The 21,949-nt window shown below is 51.4% G+C and overlaps 1 protein-coding gene and 1 pseudogene across 1 annotated transcript in view; one reads left to right on the top strand and one right to left on the bottom strand.

The window, feature by feature from the left end:
• SPSB4 (splA/ryanodine receptor domain and SOCS box containing 4) overlaps positions 1-10,801 on the bottom strand; it is a 65,670-nt gene extending 54,869 nt beyond the window's left edge. Inside the window, exon 1 of the mRNA XM_024769107.1 lies at positions 10,108-10,801. Coding sequence (XP_024624875.1) covers positions 10,108-10,801 — 694 coding nt within the window. The remainder of the gene's footprint in view (positions 1-10,107) is intronic.
• Positions 10,802-16,641: 5,840 nt separating this feature from the next.
• On the top strand, positions 16,642-17,611 carry LOC112415928 (PDZ and LIM domain protein 1 pseudogene; annotated as a pseudogene).
• Positions 17,612-21,949: the final 4,338 nt, after the last annotated feature.

Below are 21,949 nucleotides of genomic sequence, written 5' to 3'. Positions count from 1 at the left end.
CCCATCAGAGACGCTCAGGACTTTAAACCAAGACCTGGGAAAATAACGTGTCAGCTAACAGGGAGGCGGAAGCGGTCAGGGACCAAGGAGGGGTCAGGGTTCTGGTGAGCTATCCTCAAGAGATACCCAAATTATGAGGGAATAGAGATGACATAGGAGAGGTGGGGCACAGGTGGACGGGAGGGGGTCTGGGGCAGACGTGCAGTGGAGGCAGCTGTGGGGTGCCTTAGAGCATCCCATTCCTGGACCCGCCCACTACACATGCAACCTTACGCCCACCCCTTCCCTCAGGCAACTTGGATCTCCTGGGGTCTGGATTTCCAAGGGAGCCTCAACTAAACGTCCCTCCCCTTTTCTCGAAGCTTGGCCCCTGGGTGAGTTTTGTGAGTGGCCCTGGGCTGTGATTCTGGCCCCTCACCCCAGAGGGAGCCACCCTCAGGGAGAAGACCGGGATCCCACATGGCACCCCCAGCAGGGCCCAGACAACAAGCAGAGGGCTACTGTCCACCTCAGTAAGCACTAGGGCAAAACCGCCCTCACCCTGGGACACCATCGTGGATGCATTTTGAGGGAGAGACCTCAACAAATGGGACGAGATCTGGAATGCCGCTGTGGCTCCGAATGGATTGACCAAATGGATCCAAATGGGTCGACGCTTCTACTTAAAGGATGACCATGTCTCTGCTGGCAGCTCTGGCCCTCAGTGCTCCCTGGTGAGGTCATGGGCCTCGGAGGTGTGAGAGATGGGGACCTCAGGTGCCTCGTCAAGTGGGGCCCCAGGGCCCCAGCATGGGGCAGCCTGTACCCGTTGGGGTTCCCAGCAGGCAGGTCACGAAGCGGGGCTCGCAGCTCTATTTATAGAAAGCAGCTGCTGCGGAGGAGGAAGAACTGGGGAGAACCAGCTCGGCAGTATTTTCCAAGCTCACCCTGTCTCGGCTTAATTTCATCCCAAGCAAATAAATCATTAAGGAGGCACCGAGTCCTGGGAGATCTGATGAAGAAGGGCCATTAAACGGCACAGCCTTAACTTGAATTATGGAAGGCCTCAGACAAGCAGCCTTATTAGTGTCTGGGTTAGGCCATAACTCATGCTAACCGCCCCCTGGTCTTAACCAAGCGAGGAGACGGGGACAATCAGCCGGCTCCCTGGCCGCAGGCATAGCCCAGCAGGCTGTCTGCTCTCCCAGCGGTTTGAACACCCTCCTGCAAATGTGCTTTGCTCTGTGCCTTGCCTTCCCGGCAACACCCACTCCCACGGGCAGGGGTGAGGACGGATGACCTGGCTGTGCGGTATTTAAGGGTGTTCACAGGTTGTGGCAGTGGGAGCCTCCGGCACCATTGTGTCGGGGAGCCCTTCTGCGGAGCACAGGAAAGCTGAGGCCTGGGAACACCCACAGAGCCACGGCAGACTCACGTGACCCGAGCGGCATGGAGGTGAGAGGCGTGGGTTCAAGGTTGCCGGATGGCTGCCTGCCAAGCTCCTGCCATGAGCGGGCTCTTCATCCCCCCTCAGCCTCAGTCTCCTCACGAGTGAAGTGGGAGAGCAGTGCCTTGTCATCCATGGACGGAACGAGATAACACGCACGGAACGCTCACTGGCGTTTGCACGGGGCTGTGGCAGTTTAAATCAGATGGCGCACGTGCCGTGCTGAGCTGCTCCTGGCCTCTCGTTAAGTGCTCACGCGATGACTGTTTAACACAGAGCTGTTTCTATTTGCGGTAATCCCTTCCCAAACGAAGTCGCCCTCGCGGGAAATTCATGGATAAGAGTATGGATTCACTTGACGACGAGCCGTCGTGGAGGCCTTGCCCTATGCCCCCTCCCAGCGGCACCCACGCCAGTCCCACCGACGCCCATCGGCAGGGGTGAGCGCGAATGGTCTGGCTGTGCTGTATTTAAGGGTGCTTCCATGCGGTGGCAGTGGCTTCGGGAAACCCTTCTGCTGAACAGACTGCCCGATGCCTCAAAAGGCTGCATCCCCAGCGTCGTCAGGAGCTTGTCAGGAATGCAGTCTGGGGCCCTACCCAGACCTGCTGCGTCAGAACCTGCTTTTAACAAGATCCCCAGCGGACGTGAGTGGCACATGACAGTTGGAGGTGCGCAGCCGACTACGAGTCTGTGGCGAAGTCCCAGCATCACACCCACTGTACAGAACGGAGAAGTTAGGAAAACTATGCCCGGGTCATCCAGGTAGTAAATGGAGAGATCAGTTATGTCTGGTCCTGCCGGTGCTGAAACCCCCTAGTTCTGTGGTCTGAGCAGGAGGAGGGTATCTGACATGTGGGAGGCACTGAGAGGCCACGGAGGGTCTTCCTATGTGTGGATGTGGGAGTGGGGAGCACCTATTCTAAATTCCACCCAAGCTCCAAAGGCCCTTCCACCCTCACCCATCATTCTCCTCCTGAACTCCTACGTCCTCCTTCACTTATGTCGGGCTTTTCAATATGGACTCATAAACTGCACTGAATGCTTACTCTCTTGTTTCTGGCAAGGTGCACTGTCAAGGAGGGATTGGAGGCCTGGGTTTTAGACTGGTTATGCCGCTCGTTAGCGGGTGACCTTGGGCCAGTCCTTCCAGCTCTCTAGTCCATTCAGCTCCCACCTGTAAAATGTGGGTCTTGCACAGGCTGCTGAATGGCCCGTTCCAGCCCTTAAAGCCTGGGGCCTGTCTTCAAGCCCTGCTAGTCCCAGAAAGGTGGAGACCGGCCGTCTCCTCCTCACTCCCTTTCCTGCATGGTCCAGTAGCGGCCAGCCCGCAGCCAGGCCCAGCAACCATCTGTTCAGAGGCAGATGCTGGTCTTCAGGCCCACCACCTCACAGCCCATCCCCGCTGAACACACGTGCGGGCACAGCTGGCGAGGACACCACTCGTTTGGACATCCGTGCTGAACACATGCTCACCAGGCAAGTCACCAGTGGGAGCTACAGAGCGCTTGAGCCAGACATTGAGCTGGAAGCCTTTAAGGCTGCTCGAAGGGAAGGCTGAGCACTCCCAGCTCACCTGTGACAAGCTCACAGTGGCCTCTGAACCTCAGGTGGCGTTTCCTTCATGCATCCTAACGAGAAAAGAGTCCAAGACCTCCCCAGACCAATGTATTCCCTTGTGTGGAATCCCTCAGAGCTCACAGTGTGGACCCAAATTTAATAACAATAATTATTTCCACATCTAATAACACTAAGTAACTTTAACAGCCTACGGGAGCTATAATAGTTACAACCGGCAATTTTTAAACCTACCTTTGTCAGTACCTTCTATGTGCCCGGCACCAGCCTAGTCACTTTCCATATATGACCCACGATCCTGAGGGATCGTGGCAAAGTCCATTTCTATTACTATTACAGATGAGGAAACCGGCTCGGGGTGAAGTGACTCACTCAAGGTCACAGCTAACAAGCAGTCAAGTCAGGACTGGGCCCAGGGCTGGGAGATCCCTGAGCCGCAGTTCTTCCCATGACACCAGGCTGTGAGCCTCTGAGAAAGACGGCAGCAGCTCTGCGGTGGCCCACGGTGACACCTGTCCCAAACGGGCCTGCGTTTCAAAGCTCCCTTCTGCAGGCAGGACTTCCTGGACTGAACCTACTCATGACTGTGTTAATTGTGGGGAAAAAAGCCCTCAAAGCAGGGCCACAGCGTCTGAGTGAAACCTTTTTTCAGCTGAAAGTCTGTTCCTTTTTAGTGGGAAACAAAGGGTAGGGGCCAGTTTCTGAATGCTGAGATCCTGAATTGAACTGCTGGGCCATCGCGCAGCCTCTGCTTGGCCCGGGTGTGGGGACAGATGTGCTGTGCACGGTGCACAATGAGGGGTGGAAGTGGATCACTCTGGGGTCAGGCTTCAAGGGGGTGACAGCTCAGAGCCAGCCTCACTTCGTTCCAGGCAACTATGACTCCAGTCCCGCTGCGATGGAGAAAACGTGCACGTATTGAGCACCTACTATGTACTCCGCTCTGAGGGTGGCTGAGGCGGCTAGGATGCAGTCCCGCCTCAAAGAACTGCCGCTCTCGGCAGGAGCAGCAATAACAAAAGAGCAAAACACACCTCTTATGAACCTGCTCTGTTCAAGTAAGGGGTCCAGGGGTCTCACTGTGCTGACATACACCCCATGTAAGGACTGACTGAATTATATATCTCAAATGATCGTGGTCCAACAATGAGTCTGAAGCCGTCTTAACTGCAAATTTATGTGATCGTGCCGTATTTTAAATCAGAGACCAAATCTTTCACAAGCATTCATCGGGTGCCCAAGACGAGCTCAGCACTGGGCAGAGCACAATCAATGATGCAGGCTACGTGTGTGATATCAACAGCTCCCCTCCACCCTGCACCTAACGTGAGCCACATGCTGGACCACGCTGCGTTTCCGCATCTATCTTAATACTCACCAGCCCTGCGAGGTACATATAATCATTCCCACTGCACAGATGGCAAAACAAAGGCTTGAGGATGTCAATTAGCCAGCAGGGGGCAGAACTAAAATTCAAATCAGGACCAGAAGTTTATTCTCAAAGACTGGAAACTGCCTAAAGGTTCAAAAATAAGGGTCTGGATAATCCAATCATGATCCAGCCGCACCATGGAAACCCATGCAGCTGTTAATAAGGAGTGAGGCAGCTCTACATTAATCATATGAAACAATCACCAAGATCGATTAAGGGGGAAAACGAGGTGCAGAGCGGTGTTCACAGTGTGATCACATATGTGTGAAACTTCTCTGTCATAAGATTCTGGAAGGACGTAGGAGAAAGTGATCATGGCGGTCATCAGCAGGAAGAGGGGCTGGGGAGCTTCGGGGTGGAGGTATCTCACCAGGCAGGCTTTTGTAGCATTGAAATTTGTTGCTACAGGCATTCTTTACCTTTCAAAAGTATTTTAAAGTCCCCAGTGTGCCCGCTTCCCCACACATGCCTCCTGGCTGACCATCTGTGCCCTGGGGAGCTTCACACCTACCCAAGAAGGCATACACATGTGGAAAAGTGAGTGACTGGGGCAAAGCGGGGACTGGGGAGGGGGGGATGCGAGGAGGACTCAGCCTTGAATTGGGGGTGCAGGGGACAGAGCCCTGGGTTGAGGGCTGTGGTGAGCTGGAGTCAGGGCAGAATGATAGGGTGCGGGGCAAAGGGGAGGCCAGGCCTGGACCTGGCTCAGGATGGGGGAAGAGGATGGTGCCACCCAGGAGACACAGGGGAGCTGGGCAGGAAGGTCGTGAGTGCAGTGCACACGGCTCTGGCAAGGGGACGGTGTCCTTGCAGCCATCCTGGTAGAAAACTCTCTCTGCCCTTCATCAGTACCAGAAGCCTTGGCTGGACGCCAGCCTCCTCTGCTGAGCTGATGTGCCAATAAATGCTGGTTGGCAGATCAATTAAACCATCTAGGAATGACGTCTGGAACGACAGTTTCCCTGGCTCTAAGCAGGTGGACAAGGCTTCCCTGCCCGCCGGGCCTGAGATCCTGGGGTACCCGCTCCCCGTCCCCGCTTAGTCAGCCCTGGGCTCGGACACCTGCTCTTTGGAATCAGCGGACAGAGTGGAGGCAGCAGGGCCGGCCCAGGTAGCAGGAGGCACGGGAATGGTCACGGCGACCTGGGTTTCAGGGCAGCTCTGCCACCGGCTAGCCGTGCGGCCTTAGGCTAACTCTTCACCTCTCCAAGAGTCAGTTTCCTCGTCTATAAGATGGGTTGAATAACAATGACATTGCCTCAAGGTTTATTGCGTGGGCTGACAAAAAAAGAAAATGAGTAAAACACTTGGCCCAGGGCACAGAACTTGGGTGGATTCCCCCAGACGTATAATTATTATGACCCTCAAATCAAAGCTGCTCCGTCTGGGGTCCCCTCTCCTCTTCCTGTGTCACTCGCGTACTACTCACCACCACAAGAACTCCAAGACAGGAGACAAAGCCGTTCTGTCAGCCCTCCTGGCCGCCAGCATGTGGAAGGAGGTGCCACGGGCTGGAGGGCAATTCCAGAAACCAGCCCGGAGCAGATCCCACGGGCCACCCTCACAGCAGTTGGGACATTTTCAGTGACATTCTCCTGTTAGCGACCGAAGGATGCCTGATTCACAGCCACCGCTGGGGCTGTCTGTATGCAACTAGCTTTTCAGAAGACCCCGCGGAGTGCTGTGCTCAGCCAAGAGCTTGGTGGGCTGGAGGTGAAACCGGGGGGAGGGACAGCATCTCAGGGCTTCCTCCAAACTCACCGCTGAAGGAAAGGGTCTAGTCCTTTGCTGAGTGGCCACCCAGCCCAGTGGAGCAGCCTCTCCTATTCCTTCTCTTCCTGCCTTGTCTGTAAACGTCTCCATAAGGGACCCACTAAGCCAGTGTGCCTCAGTTTGATCCAGTTAGTAGCTGTGTGACCTTGAGCAAATTACTCAAGCTCTCTGGGCTTCAATTTCTTCATCGGAAAATGAAGATGCTAATAAAGGTATTAGCTCAACGAGTTGTTACAAGGATTAAACGAATTAAAATTTGTAAAGTGCTTAGAATCTAGCCCAGCACAGACTAAGTATCAGAGAAGTGTTGTTAGCATGGCGCTGTTATTGCTGTTATTATTTGACCCTGGACCCAGTCATCCGGAGCCAGCTGGCCTGTTTGCCTGGCCTCGGTTCTGCACTTCCCAGCTCACTCGGATGGCAGAGCCCCTAGGCGTCCTGCAGCTCTCTACTGTAAACCCCCCAAGACGCTGAGTTGTTTCGTTCCATGGTGTAGCCGAAGAACACATTTGTAATAGGAAAAATGCACTTCCAGGAGCTCTTGTCCTCCACAAACACATACTTCAGAGTTACAGGCAGTTAGCTCTTTCTCAGTCTTGCTTTCATAGTCATAAAAATCAAAAATTGAGAAAATCATGCCCATTAACTTCCTTCCTACACATTAGAAGGGAAGTCTCTTATTGAGGCCACTCTTGTTTTTATCCATAGGTGAAGCCCCGGACCTGGCCCAGCTCACCTGGTTAGTCAAAGCCGCAAGCACCAGTCGCTGTGGCCCTGCTCTGTGCTGGCGAGCTTTATCATGCCTGTTTTACAAAGGAGAACACTGAGGTCCAGAGCGAGGAGGTAATCATCGTCCAGGGCCTCCTGGTGAGTCCTGGGACCAAACTCTAACCCCATCTGTTCTACCCCCCATGGCCTTGTGGGGAAGCAACCCCAGAGAGCGGCCCTGCCTTTCTGCCCTAGAGTCTGTCTCTAACTGTGGTCACCTAACCCCCTGAATTTGGGGACCCACCTTCGTGTCCACAACCAACTGGCTCAGAATTCTTTTCATGCACAGAATTCCACCTTGAGTCACCCTACCTGCCCAGGGACTCCCTAGGGCCAAACCCTTCTCAGTGTCCAGGGATCCACTGGACTTCAGCCCAGGTCACTAGCTACAGGCATCACACAGTCCCTTCCCAACCAGCCCGTCAGACTCCCCTCAGCCTGTTCTTTGGTGGCTCACCCTGTAGTCAGGGCTTGTTCAAAAAAGCTGAGCTCCCCCTTTCTGCAATCACACCCTGCCCAAGATAGAGAACATCACTCCTATGTGGAGAAGGGGCCAGCACCACAGCACTCAAGCCTAATCCTGTCACCCAACAGGAGATGCCACAGGCTCGCATCATATGACATCCTGGCCTTGTCTCCCCTTGCCCCCTGGATGGGCTTTCTAGCCTCAACCAACCTGAAAAAACCACTGCCAACAGGGAGGATAGAATGCTCCAAGTTTTAGTCTCACCAAGCATCTCCAGCCACCTGAAGGATCCAAGAGCTCAAAATGCTCTGATCACAACTGTCCTCTCCCACCCAGCCTCCACCCTCAGCAGCACACCAAGAACACCATGGCTTGAATACCCTTGGTCCTATCCTTCGTGGCTGCAACCTTGTTAGCACCTTGGTTTTGTGCCAGTAAACCAATCAACAGATGATAGTCCAAGCGTGGATCAATACCCAAGAGGAAGCCCACCTTGGGGGCCCAATAGTTGGCTCAGGTAATTCCTCTGGGTATCAGTGCCAGCCTTTAATCCCAGCTACCATATTATTGGTGCCGTCACACAAGATCTCACAGCAGCTATGAAAGGGACCTGACACTGTCCCATTTTACAGATGAGTAAAACGAGCCCTAAAGCATTAGAGTGACTCACCAAAGACACAAAACCAATGAGCACTGGGGATGCAGTGGGAAATGAGGCGTGTCAGACCCCAGAGCCTTGGTACAACAAGGCCATCCTTGTAGTCCAGTGATCAGCTCTGGCAAGTAGATTTTCCAATTCCATTTAAAGAGAGTATTTGTTGTTGCTGTTGATTTTCTAAGCACTGGGGTTTGCCTGGTCATCATGTCTCTGAGGGTTCTCAACATTCTCCACAAGGCACTGCGGTGACTAAACTAGCCCGATTCAGGACACACTCAGCCTCTCTTTACTTAACCAGTTAATCAGAGAAAACAGGCCACTCTGCCATTCGATGGCAACCTGAGTCCAACAACCACGGAAATGAAATATGAGCAAGAGTGTCGCCAATGGTACCACAGAGTGGAGCACACCAGCCACCTTCTGGCGGCCTGTCACCCTTGAAAATGGTCTACCCACGCTAACCTGAGTCAATGTCAATTTTTACTTGAGTCAAATCTTGTTCTTGACCTCTTTTCTGGAGTGTCACTCTCAGCCCCTCAGCCAAAGGGGGGAGCATGGGAAAAGAGTGGGCTTCGGAGGCTGACAGACCTGGGGAGGTTCGGGTTCTGGTTCTCCATAGCTCTGCTCTTGAGTTTCTCTTCTCTGAAGAGGGGCAATTATATCTCTCATTTAAAATGAATAAGCTAGGGGCTTCCCTGGTGGCGCAGTGGTTGAGGGTCTGCCTGCCGATGCAGGGGAGGTAGGTTTGTGCCCCGGTCCAGGAGGATCCCACATGCCGCGGAGCGGCTGGGCCCATGAGCCATGGCCGCTGCGCCTGCGCGTCCGGAGCCTGTGCTCCGTGGCGGGAGAGGCCACAGCGGTGAAAGGCCCGCGTACCGCAAAAAAATAAAATAAAATAAAATGAATAAGCTGGAATTCTGGCTTTAAGTGCCCAGCACTGGGAGCTTCGTCAGGGATGTGGCAGGAAGCCTGTTTGGACGAGGTGTGTACAAGCTCACAGGTGACTGACTCCAGGCCCCACTCGGCTGGGATTCAACACGGGACAGGCGACCACATGCACCTCTGTCCAGAGGCCACCCTGCCTCCCTAAGTGACTCCCTCCTAACACCAAGAACTATTTTCGTTACTAGGATTTTTAAGCTGCCTCACAGGATGGTTGTGTATATCAAATGAGAGGAGGCCTTAGATTTGTCAGCAGTCAAACACAGCAGCCTGTGGGCTTCTGTGCAACCTGCGAGGGTGTTTTGTGTGTCCACACGGTGTCTTAAGCAGCTGCCAACGTTAAAAATTGGAATAGTTCACACAAAATCTAGATTTCTAGGTCCTCTTGAAAGAAATCAGAAGATTCCACAACTTGTGGCTCTCGTTCCCATGAGGCAATAATCAGCCAGATGCCCCCTTTAACAGAGAGCTCAGCAGGGAGACCTAGATTTGAGTGTTCAGCCCCTGCATACAGTAGGTGTTCAATAAATGATAGTTATCACTACTTATTATTTATCAGTAACTCGAGTGCATGGGATTCAAGTGCAGAGATTGTGTCTTCTACTTGTCACTCTCCTCCCACTGTGAACTTGAAGCCAGAAACACGGGAGACATCGTTTTGCACAACCCTTACAGAGACTGAAACGTTCGTAATTAGCATCAACACCCAAATCACTTATTAGGCGCCAGTTCTAAGCACTGTCCTAAGCACGTCACATATATTATTATCTTATTTGATTTCTCACAACAACCCGGAGCTAGATTACTATCATTGAGCCACTTTTGCAGAAAGGGAAACTGAGGCACACGCCAAGATCACCCAGCGAGCAAAAAAGAGTCGAGGTCCAAACCCAGGAGCCTGGCCTCGGAGTCCACGTCCTCACCATGAATTCAGGATTATCCCAAGTGCTGATGGAGGATGGGGCCTCAGGAGGATGTTTTCCCCCGTCTCCCCGCCCCCCCCAGTTCTGCCTGGGACAGGCAGCCTCTGCCCACCCCTTCCCCCCTCAGCAGGCTGCACTTACGGTCAAGGCCATTGATGTAGCGCATGGTGACTTCACAGTGGCCCCACACGGCACTCACCACCGGGTAAAGCTTCTTGCCCTTGAGGCCACGGAAGGCCACGCCCAGGTACTGGCCGTCCACGACGAAGCTGAGTGTGCCCTCGTCCATGTCCAGCACCACGAGCAGCGAGTCGGGCAGCGCGAAGGCCTCATCGGGCCCCAGGAAGGCGGGGTAGGCCACGCCGGGTCGGTTCTTGCCGTCGTGGTAGAGGCGGCTGCGGCCCAGGTCCCAGCCCCAGGACTCGGCGTCGCTGAACCCCAGCGACGTGTAGCCAACCGAGTGCAGTGGGGCACGCGCCGTGGCCACGCCCACCACAGCGTGTGTGCCCCGCTGCCGCGCCGGCCAGTGGATCTGCCAGGCGTGCAGGCCGCGGGCGTGGCCCACCTTGCCGCGGATGCCGTCCGTGCTCTGCGCCACAGGGTGCCGGTGGAAGGTGAGCCGGTCATCATCCTTGACGAAGACGTTGAGCGAGCGGTCCTCGGGGTTCCACGCATGGCGCAGCTGCACCGCCAGCCCCGCTGCCGGCATGTCCAGCAGCTGGTCCAGCCGCGCCGGCCGCCCCGGCTCCGCTCCCCGCAGCTCGCGCTTGGCCGGCCGCAGCGCCGGCTCTCGCACCTCCACCGACTTGAGGCTCCCCGAGAGCTTCTGGCCCATGGCTCGCTGCCGGGACGGGGCCGCTGCGGGCCACCGCTACCTCGTGGGAGCTTCCGGTCCCCGCAGCCAGGGATGGGCCACGGGGCTGGAAACCAGGCTTCCGGACCGTACACGTCCACAGCCTCTGCGGGGCTGGGGCAGGGGCCCAAGCTCCTGGAAGGAAGCAAAGGACACGGGTTATTACAGCAGCCTCGACAGCCACTTATGCCCACGCCTTGGCTGGGCCCTGGGCATGCATTAATAACAGTAACTAATGAATCGAATGATATCTGGCACTTATCTAGAACTTGCCATATGCCAGACACTTTTAAGTGATTCATATTTATTAGCTCATTTAATCCTTAAGACCTCCCTATAAGACATTCATTATCATTCCCATTTTATAGATGAGAAAAGTAAAGAGTATAGAGGAGATAAGTAATTAACCAACGTCTACGGTTAAGAAGGGGATGAGCCCAGATTCATACAGGCCACCTGGCTTCAGAGTCTGTGTTCGGCTCTTAGAGTAGTCACAGGCAATTTTATTTTAGAAATAAGGACTGAGCCCAGAGAAGTTGTGATTTGCTCAAGATCACAGAACATAGAGAACCCCAATGCATTTGATCCCAAGAAACAAGCCCTGTGCCAAGGTTGGGGGGGACAAAGTGCCCAAGACAGGGGGTCAAAGATGTTTAGGGTGTGGCCCATTGGTTCCCATCCCTGGCTGCCCTGGGGAGCTTAAACAGCATTTAAAGTGCAGCCAGGCTTGAGAAGCCAGACACTGAGCAAGGATCCACCAAGGTCACCCAGGGACGTGGACACGGACATAAGATAACCATCTGAGGATGGGGTGGGGTCTCCATGGGAAGGTGAGTTGGAGGCAGGGGGATGAGAGAGTTGATGTCCAGACTCTGGAGCCAGCGAGAAGTATATGCAAATCCCTCTCTCCATCGCCTAGCTGTGTGTCCACAGGAAGGTCTCTTTGCCTCTCTAAGACTCGTTTCCTCATTTGTTGAATGGGGGTAACATGCTCCCTCCAGGTGGTGTGGGAAGCTAAGAGACAATATCAAAAGTCAAGCCTGAGATTCTGCGGGCTCTATCTTCTGGGCATCCTGCATATACACCTTCCCTTTGGATGGGCCAGCTCTTTCTTTAGGCATATAAACATAGTTAACAGCATTGACCCTGGGCAACCTCCGCTGAGACAAGATCCTGGTCTTCAGGACTTGGCCACCATCACTAAGAGACTAGCCAGAATCCACGGTGCTTGCGCTGTTTGGATGGGCCCCGGGTGTGGGAAGAGATGGAGAGCTGAGCACTGCAACCTGTCCAGAGCATAGGTGTGTGTCCTCCCCTCCCTGGTCTGAGAGCTCCTAGGCTTTCCTTGAGATAGGTCAGGAGGCAGATGTTTTTCATGCCCCGCTCTGCCTGGCCATGACCTCCCACCCAAACAGTGGCACAGTCCCAGCCAAAGTGCCATACAGCACAGGCAGCAATGATATGCATTGCTTTTTTAACCCTCCAATTTTATTCTCGACTCCCATTTTCTTTCCTTTCTACTGTCAGACCCCAGCTTCAGCTCATGCTGACCCTATCCAGAGAGTTCTGGCTAATGTTTAAGGAAATATCAGAATACATAAAAATGTACAACACTAGACAGTTCTAAGATAGCAGAATAGTTACTCCTTTTCATATCCAAAATCACCCAAAATAAAGGAGAAAGAGAAAGAGGAATGCAAATTTTGTCTTCAGCAAAACTAGAACACATTTGTAATCCAACCACAACTTATAAAGAGAGGCTGCCAAAAAAATGGTCAAGGGTTGCCAAAACCAGTGAAGAGCAAACGAGGTGTGAGAAAACACCTACAGAAGACACCTGTGGCTGCAGATCTCAGTTGAAGATGGCAGAGCCAGCCAGTAGCTGGCACTCCCTGAAGGAGAAAACCAATGATTCCTAATCAGGAACAATGGGAACAGGGTATGCGGTCTAGCCGTGGGAGCTGCCTCTGACACTGTGGGGAAAGAGGAGGGCAGGGCTAACAGAGGAAACTTTGCAGGTCTGCCATCTTCACAGGAAGCAGTGTGCTGCTGAGGTAGAGCGGGAGAAGGGCCTGAACTGGGGGAAGCCCAGGGCTGCAGATCTCTGCTGACCGGGTAGAAGCTAGAAATCACTGCCACAGTCCTGTGAACAGAGTTACCAGGAACCGGGGAGCAATCCTGCTCTCCTAAAATGCCTCCTGGCATCTCCTCTACATGCATCCCTTGCAAAATGCTGATTCAGGAAGGTCCGCCTCTTCTAACTAGGAACCAGCACATGATGTAATCAAAGATGCTGGAAAAGAAACAGAGGAGGAACAGAACAGGGAAAAATATGGTAAGCCAAGAAAACTCACCGTAAGAAAAAGCTGTCACAAAGCAGAAAAAAATTGGGAGCAAATTTGTAAACTAATTTTGTGATCACTTATTTGAGAAGGGAGACAACTAGTACAGCCTTAAAAAAAAAAAGATTAAATACATTTTTACATAGTTACAAAGGCAACCTCCAGAAGAATAAATTACAGATCTTCCAAACTGTCAAAATGAACACAAAATAAAACACCATACTGAAAGATTTTGCTTTAAGAAGCAATAGAGACTAAGAACCAAGATGGCGGAGTAGAAGGACGTGCTCTCACTCCCTCTTGCGAGAACACCAGAATCACAACTAGCTGCTGGACAATCATCGACAGGAAGACACTGGAACTCACCAAAAAGCTACCCCACATCCAAAGACAAAGGAGAAGCCGCAATGAGATGGTAGGAGGGGTGCAACCACACTAAAATCAAATCCCATAACTGCTGGGTGGCTGACTCACAGACTGGGGAACACTTACACCACAGAAGCCCACCCACTGGAGTGAAGGTTCTGAGCCCCACGTCAGGCTTCCCAACCTGGGGGTCCGGCAACGGGAGGAGGAATTCCTAGAGAATCAGACTTCGAAGGCTACTGGGATTTGATTGTAGGACATTGATAGGACTGAGGGAAACAGAGACTCCACTCTTGCAGGGCACACACAAAGTAGTGTGGGCATCGGGACCCAGGGGAAGGAGCAGTGACCCCATAGGAGACTGAACCAGACCCACCTGCTAGTGTTGGAGGGTCTCCTGCAGAGGCGGGGGGTGGCTGTGGCTCACAGCGGGGACAAGGACACTGGCAGCAGAAGTTCTGGAAGTACTCCTTGGCATGAGCCCTCCCAGAGTCTGTGATTAGCTCCACCAAAGAGCCCAGGTAGGCTCCAGTGTTGCGTTGCCTCAGGCCAAACAACCAACAGGGAGGGAACCCAGCCCCACCCATCAGCAGTCAAGCGGATTAAAGTTTTACTGAGCTCTGCCCACCAGAGCAACAGTCAGCTCTACCCACCACCAGTCCCTCCCATCAGGAAACTTACACAAGCCTCTTAGATAGCCTTTTCATTGCAGCACTATTTACAATAGCCAGGTCATGGAAGCAACCTAAATGCCCATCGACAGACGAATGGATAAAGAAGATGTGGTCCGTATATGCAATGGAATATTACTCAGCCATAAAAAGGAATGAAACTGGGTCATTTGTTGAGACGTGGATGGATCTAAATACTGTCTTACAGAGTGAAGTAAGTCAGCAAGAGAAAAACAAATATCGTATATTAATGCATGTATGTGGAAATGATACAGGTGAACCGGTTTGCAGGGCAGAAATAGAGACACAGATGTAGAGAACAAACGTATGGACACCAAGGGGGGAAAGCGGCGGGGGTGGGGAGTGTGATGAATTGGGAGATTGGGATTGACATGTATACACTAATGTGTATAAAATTGATGACTAATAAGAACCTGCTGTATAAAAAAATAGATAAAATAAAATTTAAAAATTAATAAAAAAAGAAGCAATAGGAACAAAAACACAGAGACATAAAATATGATAGTAAAATTATGACCAAAATACTAGCTATGGGGCTTCCCTGGTGGCACAGTGGTTGGGAGTCTGCCTGCCGATGCAGGGAACACGGGTTCGTGCCCCGGTCCGGGAGGATCCCACATGCCGCAGAGCAGCTGGGCCCATGAGCCATGGCCACTGAGCCTGCGCGTCTGGAGCATGTGCTCTACAACGGGAGAGGCCACAACAGTGAGAGGCCTGCGTACCGCAAAAAAAAAAAAAAAATACTAGCTATGTTAATGATTGGCCATAGTGAACTACTAAAAAGAAAAGATTGTAAGGTTGGGGAACAAGACAAAACTCCCACCGTATTGCATATTTAAGAGATATCCCCAAAGCAAAGTAATTCAACAATGTTGAAAAAATAGGAAAGGTAAATATATATCAAGTAAGGGCTACATCAAACTAAGCAGGTACAGTAACCTTAATATGAGGCAAGTAAGGTTGAATTCAGGGCAAATGATATTAAGTGAGACAAAGAACATTTTATAACAATAAAGAACATAATCCACAATTGAAGACGGAACACACCAAATAACAGGAAATACAAGAAAGGTCAAACAGATACACAGTAGAGGCAGATGATTTTAATTCACCTCTTTCAGCTCATGACAGATCAATGCACCAAATGAAGTAAAGACATAGAAAAACCAAAATTGCATAAGTGATGACATTTAATTGATGTATACATATTTCTAAAAATTGCCCATATATTAGGCCACAAATAAAACCTCAGCAAAAATTCAGACATAATACAGAACCTGGTAACACAGAAGAAAAACTAGAAACTAATCACAAAGTTATGGATCACAAAATCCTACCACCTGGACGTTTTTGAAAACTCTCTTTTAAACAACTCGGATCAAAAAAGAGACCTATATAGAAATTGTACAGTATCTAGAAAACAAGAATATCAAAAAACATTCCATATATTGGAACCTGTGGGATCCCGTTAAGGTAGAGCCCAGAGGAAGTCATGGCTGGTGTACTTATATTAGTAAATGAAAAAGAGTGAAAATATACAAATTAAGCATAATAAAATAGAAAAATGAAAGATCTAATCAGCACAGCTGTCGGGGAGCCCAACGCGCCACTCCGCGTCCTGTAAAGTAATTCAACAATGTTGAAAAAATAGGAAAGGTAAATATATATCAAGTAAGGGCTACATCAAACTAAGCAGGTACAGTAACCTTAATATGAGGCAAGTAAGGTTGAATTCAGGGCAAATGATATTAAGTGAGACAAAGAACATTTTATAACAATAAAGAACATAATCCACAATTGAAGACGGAACACACCAAATAACAGGAAATACAAGAAAGGTCAAACAGATACACAGTAGAGGCAGATGATTTTAATTCACCTCTTTCAGCTCATGACAGATCAATGCACCAAATGAAGTAAAGACATAGAAAAACCAAAATTGCATAAGTGATGACATTTAATTGATGTATACATATTTCTAAAAATTGCCCATATATTAGGCCACAAATAAAACCTCAGCAAAAATTCAGACATAATACAGAACCTGGTAACACAGAAGAAAAACTAGAAACTAATCACAAAGTTATGGATCACAAAATCCTACCACCTGGACGTTTTTGAAAACTCTCTTTTAAACAACTCGGATCAAAAAAGAGACCTATATAGAAATTGTACAGTATCTAGAAAACAAGAATATCAAAAAACATTCCATATATTGGAACCTGTGGGATCCCGTTAAGGTAGAGCCCAGAGGAAGTCATGGCTGGTGTACTTATATTAGTAAATGAAAAAGAGTGAAAATTAAGCATAATAAAATAGAAAAATGAAAGATCTAATCAGCACAGCTGTCGGGGAGCCCAACGCGCCACTCCGCGTCCTGCCCCATCTGTCCCCTGGAGTCGCTGCCCGCCGTCACCGCGCCATGACCACCGAGCAACTAGTCCTCCAGGGCCCGGGACCGTGGGGCTTCTGCCTTGTGGGGGGCAAGGACTTCGAGCAGCCTCTCACCGTCTCCCGGGTCACTCCCGGAAGCAAGGCTGCTATAGCTAATTTATTATGTGTTGGAGATGTAATCACAGCCATCGACGCACTTGGAAGCTCAGGAGAAAATCAAGGGCTGCACAGACAACTTGACTCTCACAGTAACCAGATCTGAACAGAAAATCTGGTCGCTTCTGAATGACAGAGGAAGGGAAACATTATCCATACAAGATGAATTTAGCCTCTGAACCGCAAGAGGTTCTACACATAGGAAGCACCCACAGCCAGAGCGCCCTGCGCCTTACCGCCTCACCTGCCTCCACTTCTGCCCCAGGGTCATCACAAACCAGTACAACAACCCAGGTGGCCTCTACTCCTCTGAAAACATCTCCAAATTCAACAGTGCCTTGGAGTCAAAGACGGCAGCCAGTGGGCAGGAGACGAATGGCAGAGCATTAGACCATTCTCAGCTTCCAAGCGGACTCATCATTGATAAAGAATCTGAAGTTTACAAGATGCAGCAGGAGAAACAAGAGTTAAATGAGCCTCCAAAACAGTCCACTTCATTCCTGGTTTTGCAGGAAATCCTGGAGTCTGAGGAGAAAGGGGATCCCAACCATCCCTCAGGATTCAGAAGAGTTAAGGCTCCAGTCACCAAAGTGGCTGCATAGATTGGAAATGTCCAGAAGCTGCCCATGTGTGACAAATGTGGCACCAGCATTGTCGGCATGTTTGTGAAGCGGTGGGACCGTCACCGCCACCCTGAGTGTTATGTGTGCACCGACTGTGGCAACAACCTGAAACAGAAGGGTCATTTCTTTGTGGAGGGTCAGATCTACTGTGAAAAGCACACCTGGGAGCGGGTCACTCCACCCGAGGCCTACGATGTGATCACCGTGTTCCCTAAGTGAGCCGGCAGCTCTGCACCCAACACTGTTCTCCAGCGAGCCCCTGCTGCATCTTGTCCTCTGAAAGCTCTGGCCTCTCTTGTCTTGAAAGTTCTCGCTTACTTTGGTTTTATCCCTGCTCGTTAGCTAACTGACTCACGCTGGCTGTGTGATGCCCGCTTTTATAATTAACGGAAGATGGTTTTGTTCAGTGTCCCGTTACCAGCATCACTGTGTCTTCTCTTCTCCTCCAATCATCTCTGCTGCAAATGGACATCAGCCAAATTTGAACCAAGCTGAATTTAATATGTCTGACAATGATTCTTTTACTCAATAAATTAATAGACTTCAAAACAAAAAAAAAAGATCTAATCAAAAAACAGAACAGGGCCTCTCACGGTGCCGACTGCAAGCAGCTCTGTGGCCCGCACGGGGCATTTCTTAGGGAAATTGCTTTATCCCTGTGCACACCATGCCAACTTTGGAGCTGTTGAAAGACACCTTTAACATACTTGAAAGCAGCGGCCAAGCAGCAGCCCCAGAGGAGACCATGCTGGGTCATGGAGGGCACGGTGCTTTCCTTGCCGGCCTCGAGACCTCTGCCCCATCAGTGGCAGGTGGGGGCCTCAAAAGCTGCCCACCCTGGCGACGGTGGAGTGGACACACAGCAGCCCTTTGCTACTCCCCCCAAGACAGGACCCAGAGTGAAGTGCTCATGTCCATTATTGGCCATCCACTAAGGAAAATTAGTGACGGCACAATATAACGAAGGGCAGGGTTTGAATCCCTTCCTGTCCATTGGGCCCTGGCAAGGGCTTACCCTCTCTGAGACTCATCTGAAAAGTGCTCTATGTGCTAAGCTTGCCTGTCTTTGCAAGGATCAGGGGAGACATCTGTAAAGTCTGAAATGGCACAGGGCACCTGGGAGGCACCTAGTAAATGTTAAGTGCTCCTTTAAACTGTGTATGTCCTGCGACATTGCCATTTCACCACCTGAATGCATCCTAAAGAAACACCAGGGCGTGCACTAGGATTCAGCTACAGAAGCAAAGGGCAGGGTGGTTCATAGAACCAAAAGGTGGAGATTAATGTAAATGCTCACAATAGGGGGCTATAACTTTTTCATGGGGTCCCCAGCTTCCAGCCAGATCTACTCTGCCCGTACCTCCCCTGCACCCAGCTGGGATGTTGCCTCTGCAGTCCTCGTCCCGGAGAAGTTCCAGCTCCTATGGTCTCCTGCAACTGTGACTGAACTAACAAATGAATAAAAGACGGGCTAAGTAACTCGGTTTTATTCCCCATGGAACCTGTCAAAGGTAGTGGTCAGGATCAGAAGCCAGAGCTGGGAGACAGGAAGTTACTAATGCAGATTCCCAACTCCTAAACCGGGGTCACAGGTTTATCTTCATGTCTTTGTCCAGGCAGTTGGGACCCCCAGTCCTTCCTTCCTCACCTCCTCAATCCAGCCTGAGAGCCCCACCTCCTCCAGGAAGCCCGCCCTGATCCCCCCAGGGCCTCTAGGTGCCTGCCCCACAGTTCTGTCACCCCTGAGCCAGCCACGACTTTCTGGTCCACTGATCTGCGTTTTTCTACCTTGAGGGGCATTCCTCTGGGGACAGGAAGCTCTCCCCTGGGCTTCTTCACCAACTCCCATCCAACCCCACCTAGCACATATACAAACAAGCACCGTGCTTTGGAAGACAGGGAAGAATACATGTATGGGTGTGAAGAGGAGATTCTGGGCTTCAGCAAGTTCTCACGTTCTGCTCTCTCTAGAGGATTCAGCAGGGAAAGGGCCGGGGCTGGAGTCAGGAGATGAGAGCACGGGGCCTCGTTCTCCATTAACACAGTCACTGCCTCTGAGCCGCTGACCCTGGGCTGTATCCAGTCTACCCCTTGTTATACACTGCTGTGCAGCCTTCCTGCTCCCAGCCTCATTTATTCTTTCAACAAACACTTGGTGGATGGCTGTCATGTGCCAGGCTCTGTGAGGCTGAGAGCTAGGGACACGCAGCAGTGGCCAAGTCAGGCTCAGCCCCTGTTCTCTCTCTCCAGACAGAGGGAGCAGGTACTGGTCACCTTTCTCCTCTTGTCTCCACCATAGCTCGTGGCGCTGGGCCAGGCACAGAGGAGATACCACAGAGTCTAAGTTCCTGGTAGGAATAACACTGTCTCTCAACCCAGCAAGCAGACAGCATACTGAACGATGCCTCCATCACATTTCCTCAAACCAAACTTAATTTCTTAGGCCATGCTTGGATGGGGATGCTTAATGACATTATCCGGAAGGATCCGCCCCCGGGCTTCAGTGATGGCTGCGCAAGAAAACAAAAAGATTGCCAATTGCCTTTCCCAGGACCCTGGTGGGTATTGCAACCTGACAGGGGAAATGAGGAGACACGAAGCGTGGATGTCGCACTTCTTCAGGAGCCTCAACGGTTTGCAAGGTGTGGCGCTCAGTCTTCAGAGGCCCAGGACCCAAAATCCCATTCTCGAAGTCTTGTCTGCTGGACTCAGCCAGGCATGGGGTCTGCCAGGAGACAGGACTGCCGCAGGATTGATCATGACTGGGTTAAATGCCCTCCCCTCAATGCGGCCTATGGCTTTGGACTTGCTGGGGTAGGGGTTGGGGGCGGATTTCATTCCTTCATTTAACCAGCAGTAACGATGCCTCCCTGGGGATCTGAGGCTACAGGAAAGTTTAAGACCCGATCACTTCCCTCCTGAGAGAGCTCACGCCAAAGGGGTCAGACCCAGTGACAGGTCTGAATAATGACAAGGACTGTAAAAAGCAGTGCACTTCGATACCACTTGAATTCCTATAATAGACTGCATATTGGTTTCAAATATATACAACACCACTTGTAAAAATGCAAAGCTGATCTAATTCACTCTCCCTGCTTAAAATGCTCCACAGGCTCTCCACAGCTTTCAGGATAAAGTACAAACTCCTAACCCTAACCCTCCTCAAATGCTCCCTGATGCTTCCCTGACCCTCTCCCTCTGTGAAGCCCTTCATGGCGTCCCCACTAACCTGCGTGTCCTGACCCTCTGCTGCCTTCACCCCTTCCCCCTCCCTTGCACGCCCCCCCTTGCACGCCCCTCCACATACACACACCTGGGCAATTCATTCTACTCGGGTATCAGTGCCCCTGGGGAGCTCCCCATCCCGTGCCCTCAGAGCCCCTGCACCTGTCTCCATCACAGACTTCCCACGAGGGGCCCTTACGTCTCCTCAGCTGCCTCCCTCCCACCAGACGGGAGACAATGCAAGAGCAGGGGCTGGGTCTCCTCACCGGAGTCCCCAGGACTCTGCAGGGCTCTGGCTCAGAGAAAATGGTGGATGCACAAGCACGAGCAAAGAAATAAAAGCAACCTGCCACTTTAGAAAGAACCTCCACCGAGGCATGACTGGGAGAGCAGAGCTCCCTGAGCTCGGGCAAGTCGTTTACATTTTCAGCCCTCAGTTTTCACCTCTGTGCAATGGTGCCAACGGTACCCACTTGGACCTGGTTAGGCTGGGATGTTTCTAAGATTTTCTTAGTACAAATATTAAGTAGAGAGGCTATTCTATTAAAAGATGCTGATTCAGAATGAACCTGCCAATGGTGAATGAGCTAAAGAACCTCCAAGCTTTTATTCACAGGCGTCCATTCACTTTTCTCTCTGTACACGTGCATGGAGCTCATGCGACACTGGGCTGGGCAGGCCCTTTCTTCCCAGGAGAGCCATCTGTGCAGCTCCAGGTGGAACCATCTCACACCCATCTTCCTGGACTGTGAATCAACGAGGCTTCCCCGTGCCTCTCCTTCTTGTGGGGTTTCCATGGGAATCTTCCCACGGGTGACCGAACCAGAAGCCCCCAGAGCGGAAGCTCAGGCTGTCAGCCAGCAAGGAATGCAGGGGATGGGATGAAGGAGGTCAGCGTGCTCTGCCAGGTCATTTGAAAGAGACACACCTCCAAGGCAGGAAGGCCAGAGGCCCTATTTCCACGTGTATTCCTGGCGGGTCTGGTCATCGCTCCAGCTGTCCCTGTGCCCTAAGTACACGTGGGTAAAGTTCTGCAGGACAGCTGGCCTCTGTGAGACCCAGCATGGCTCAGGCTGGAGCAGAGCTAGGAGAAAGGGGACAGGGTGGGTGCTGCATAACGGGACCCTCTTGGATCAACTTCTATGACGAAAACACAATGATCTTCATGTCTGGCCCATCATTTATCTCATGAGCCGAACTTTGCCCACTTAGTATAACTGGTTGTCTGAAAACTCGGGATGCCTGAATGAAAAGGGAAACTCAGGCTTGGTCTAGGAGATCATAGTAGGAACCTGCTGGGATTTCTGAAGGTCCCTCTGTTAAGCTTCAGCT

This window comes from Neophocaena asiaeorientalis, unplaced genomic scaffold, assembly GCF_003031525.2.
Source record: "Neophocaena asiaeorientalis asiaeorientalis breed wild unplaced genomic scaffold, Neophocaena_asiaeorientalis_V1.1 scaffold118, whole genome shotgun sequence".
Classification (NCBI taxonomy): Eukaryota; Metazoa; Chordata; class Mammalia; order Artiodactyla; family Phocoenidae; genus Neophocaena; species Neophocaena asiaeorientalis.
Note: the sequence above shows the minus strand (reverse complement) of the source record. Positions and strands in the feature narration are given on the sequence as shown.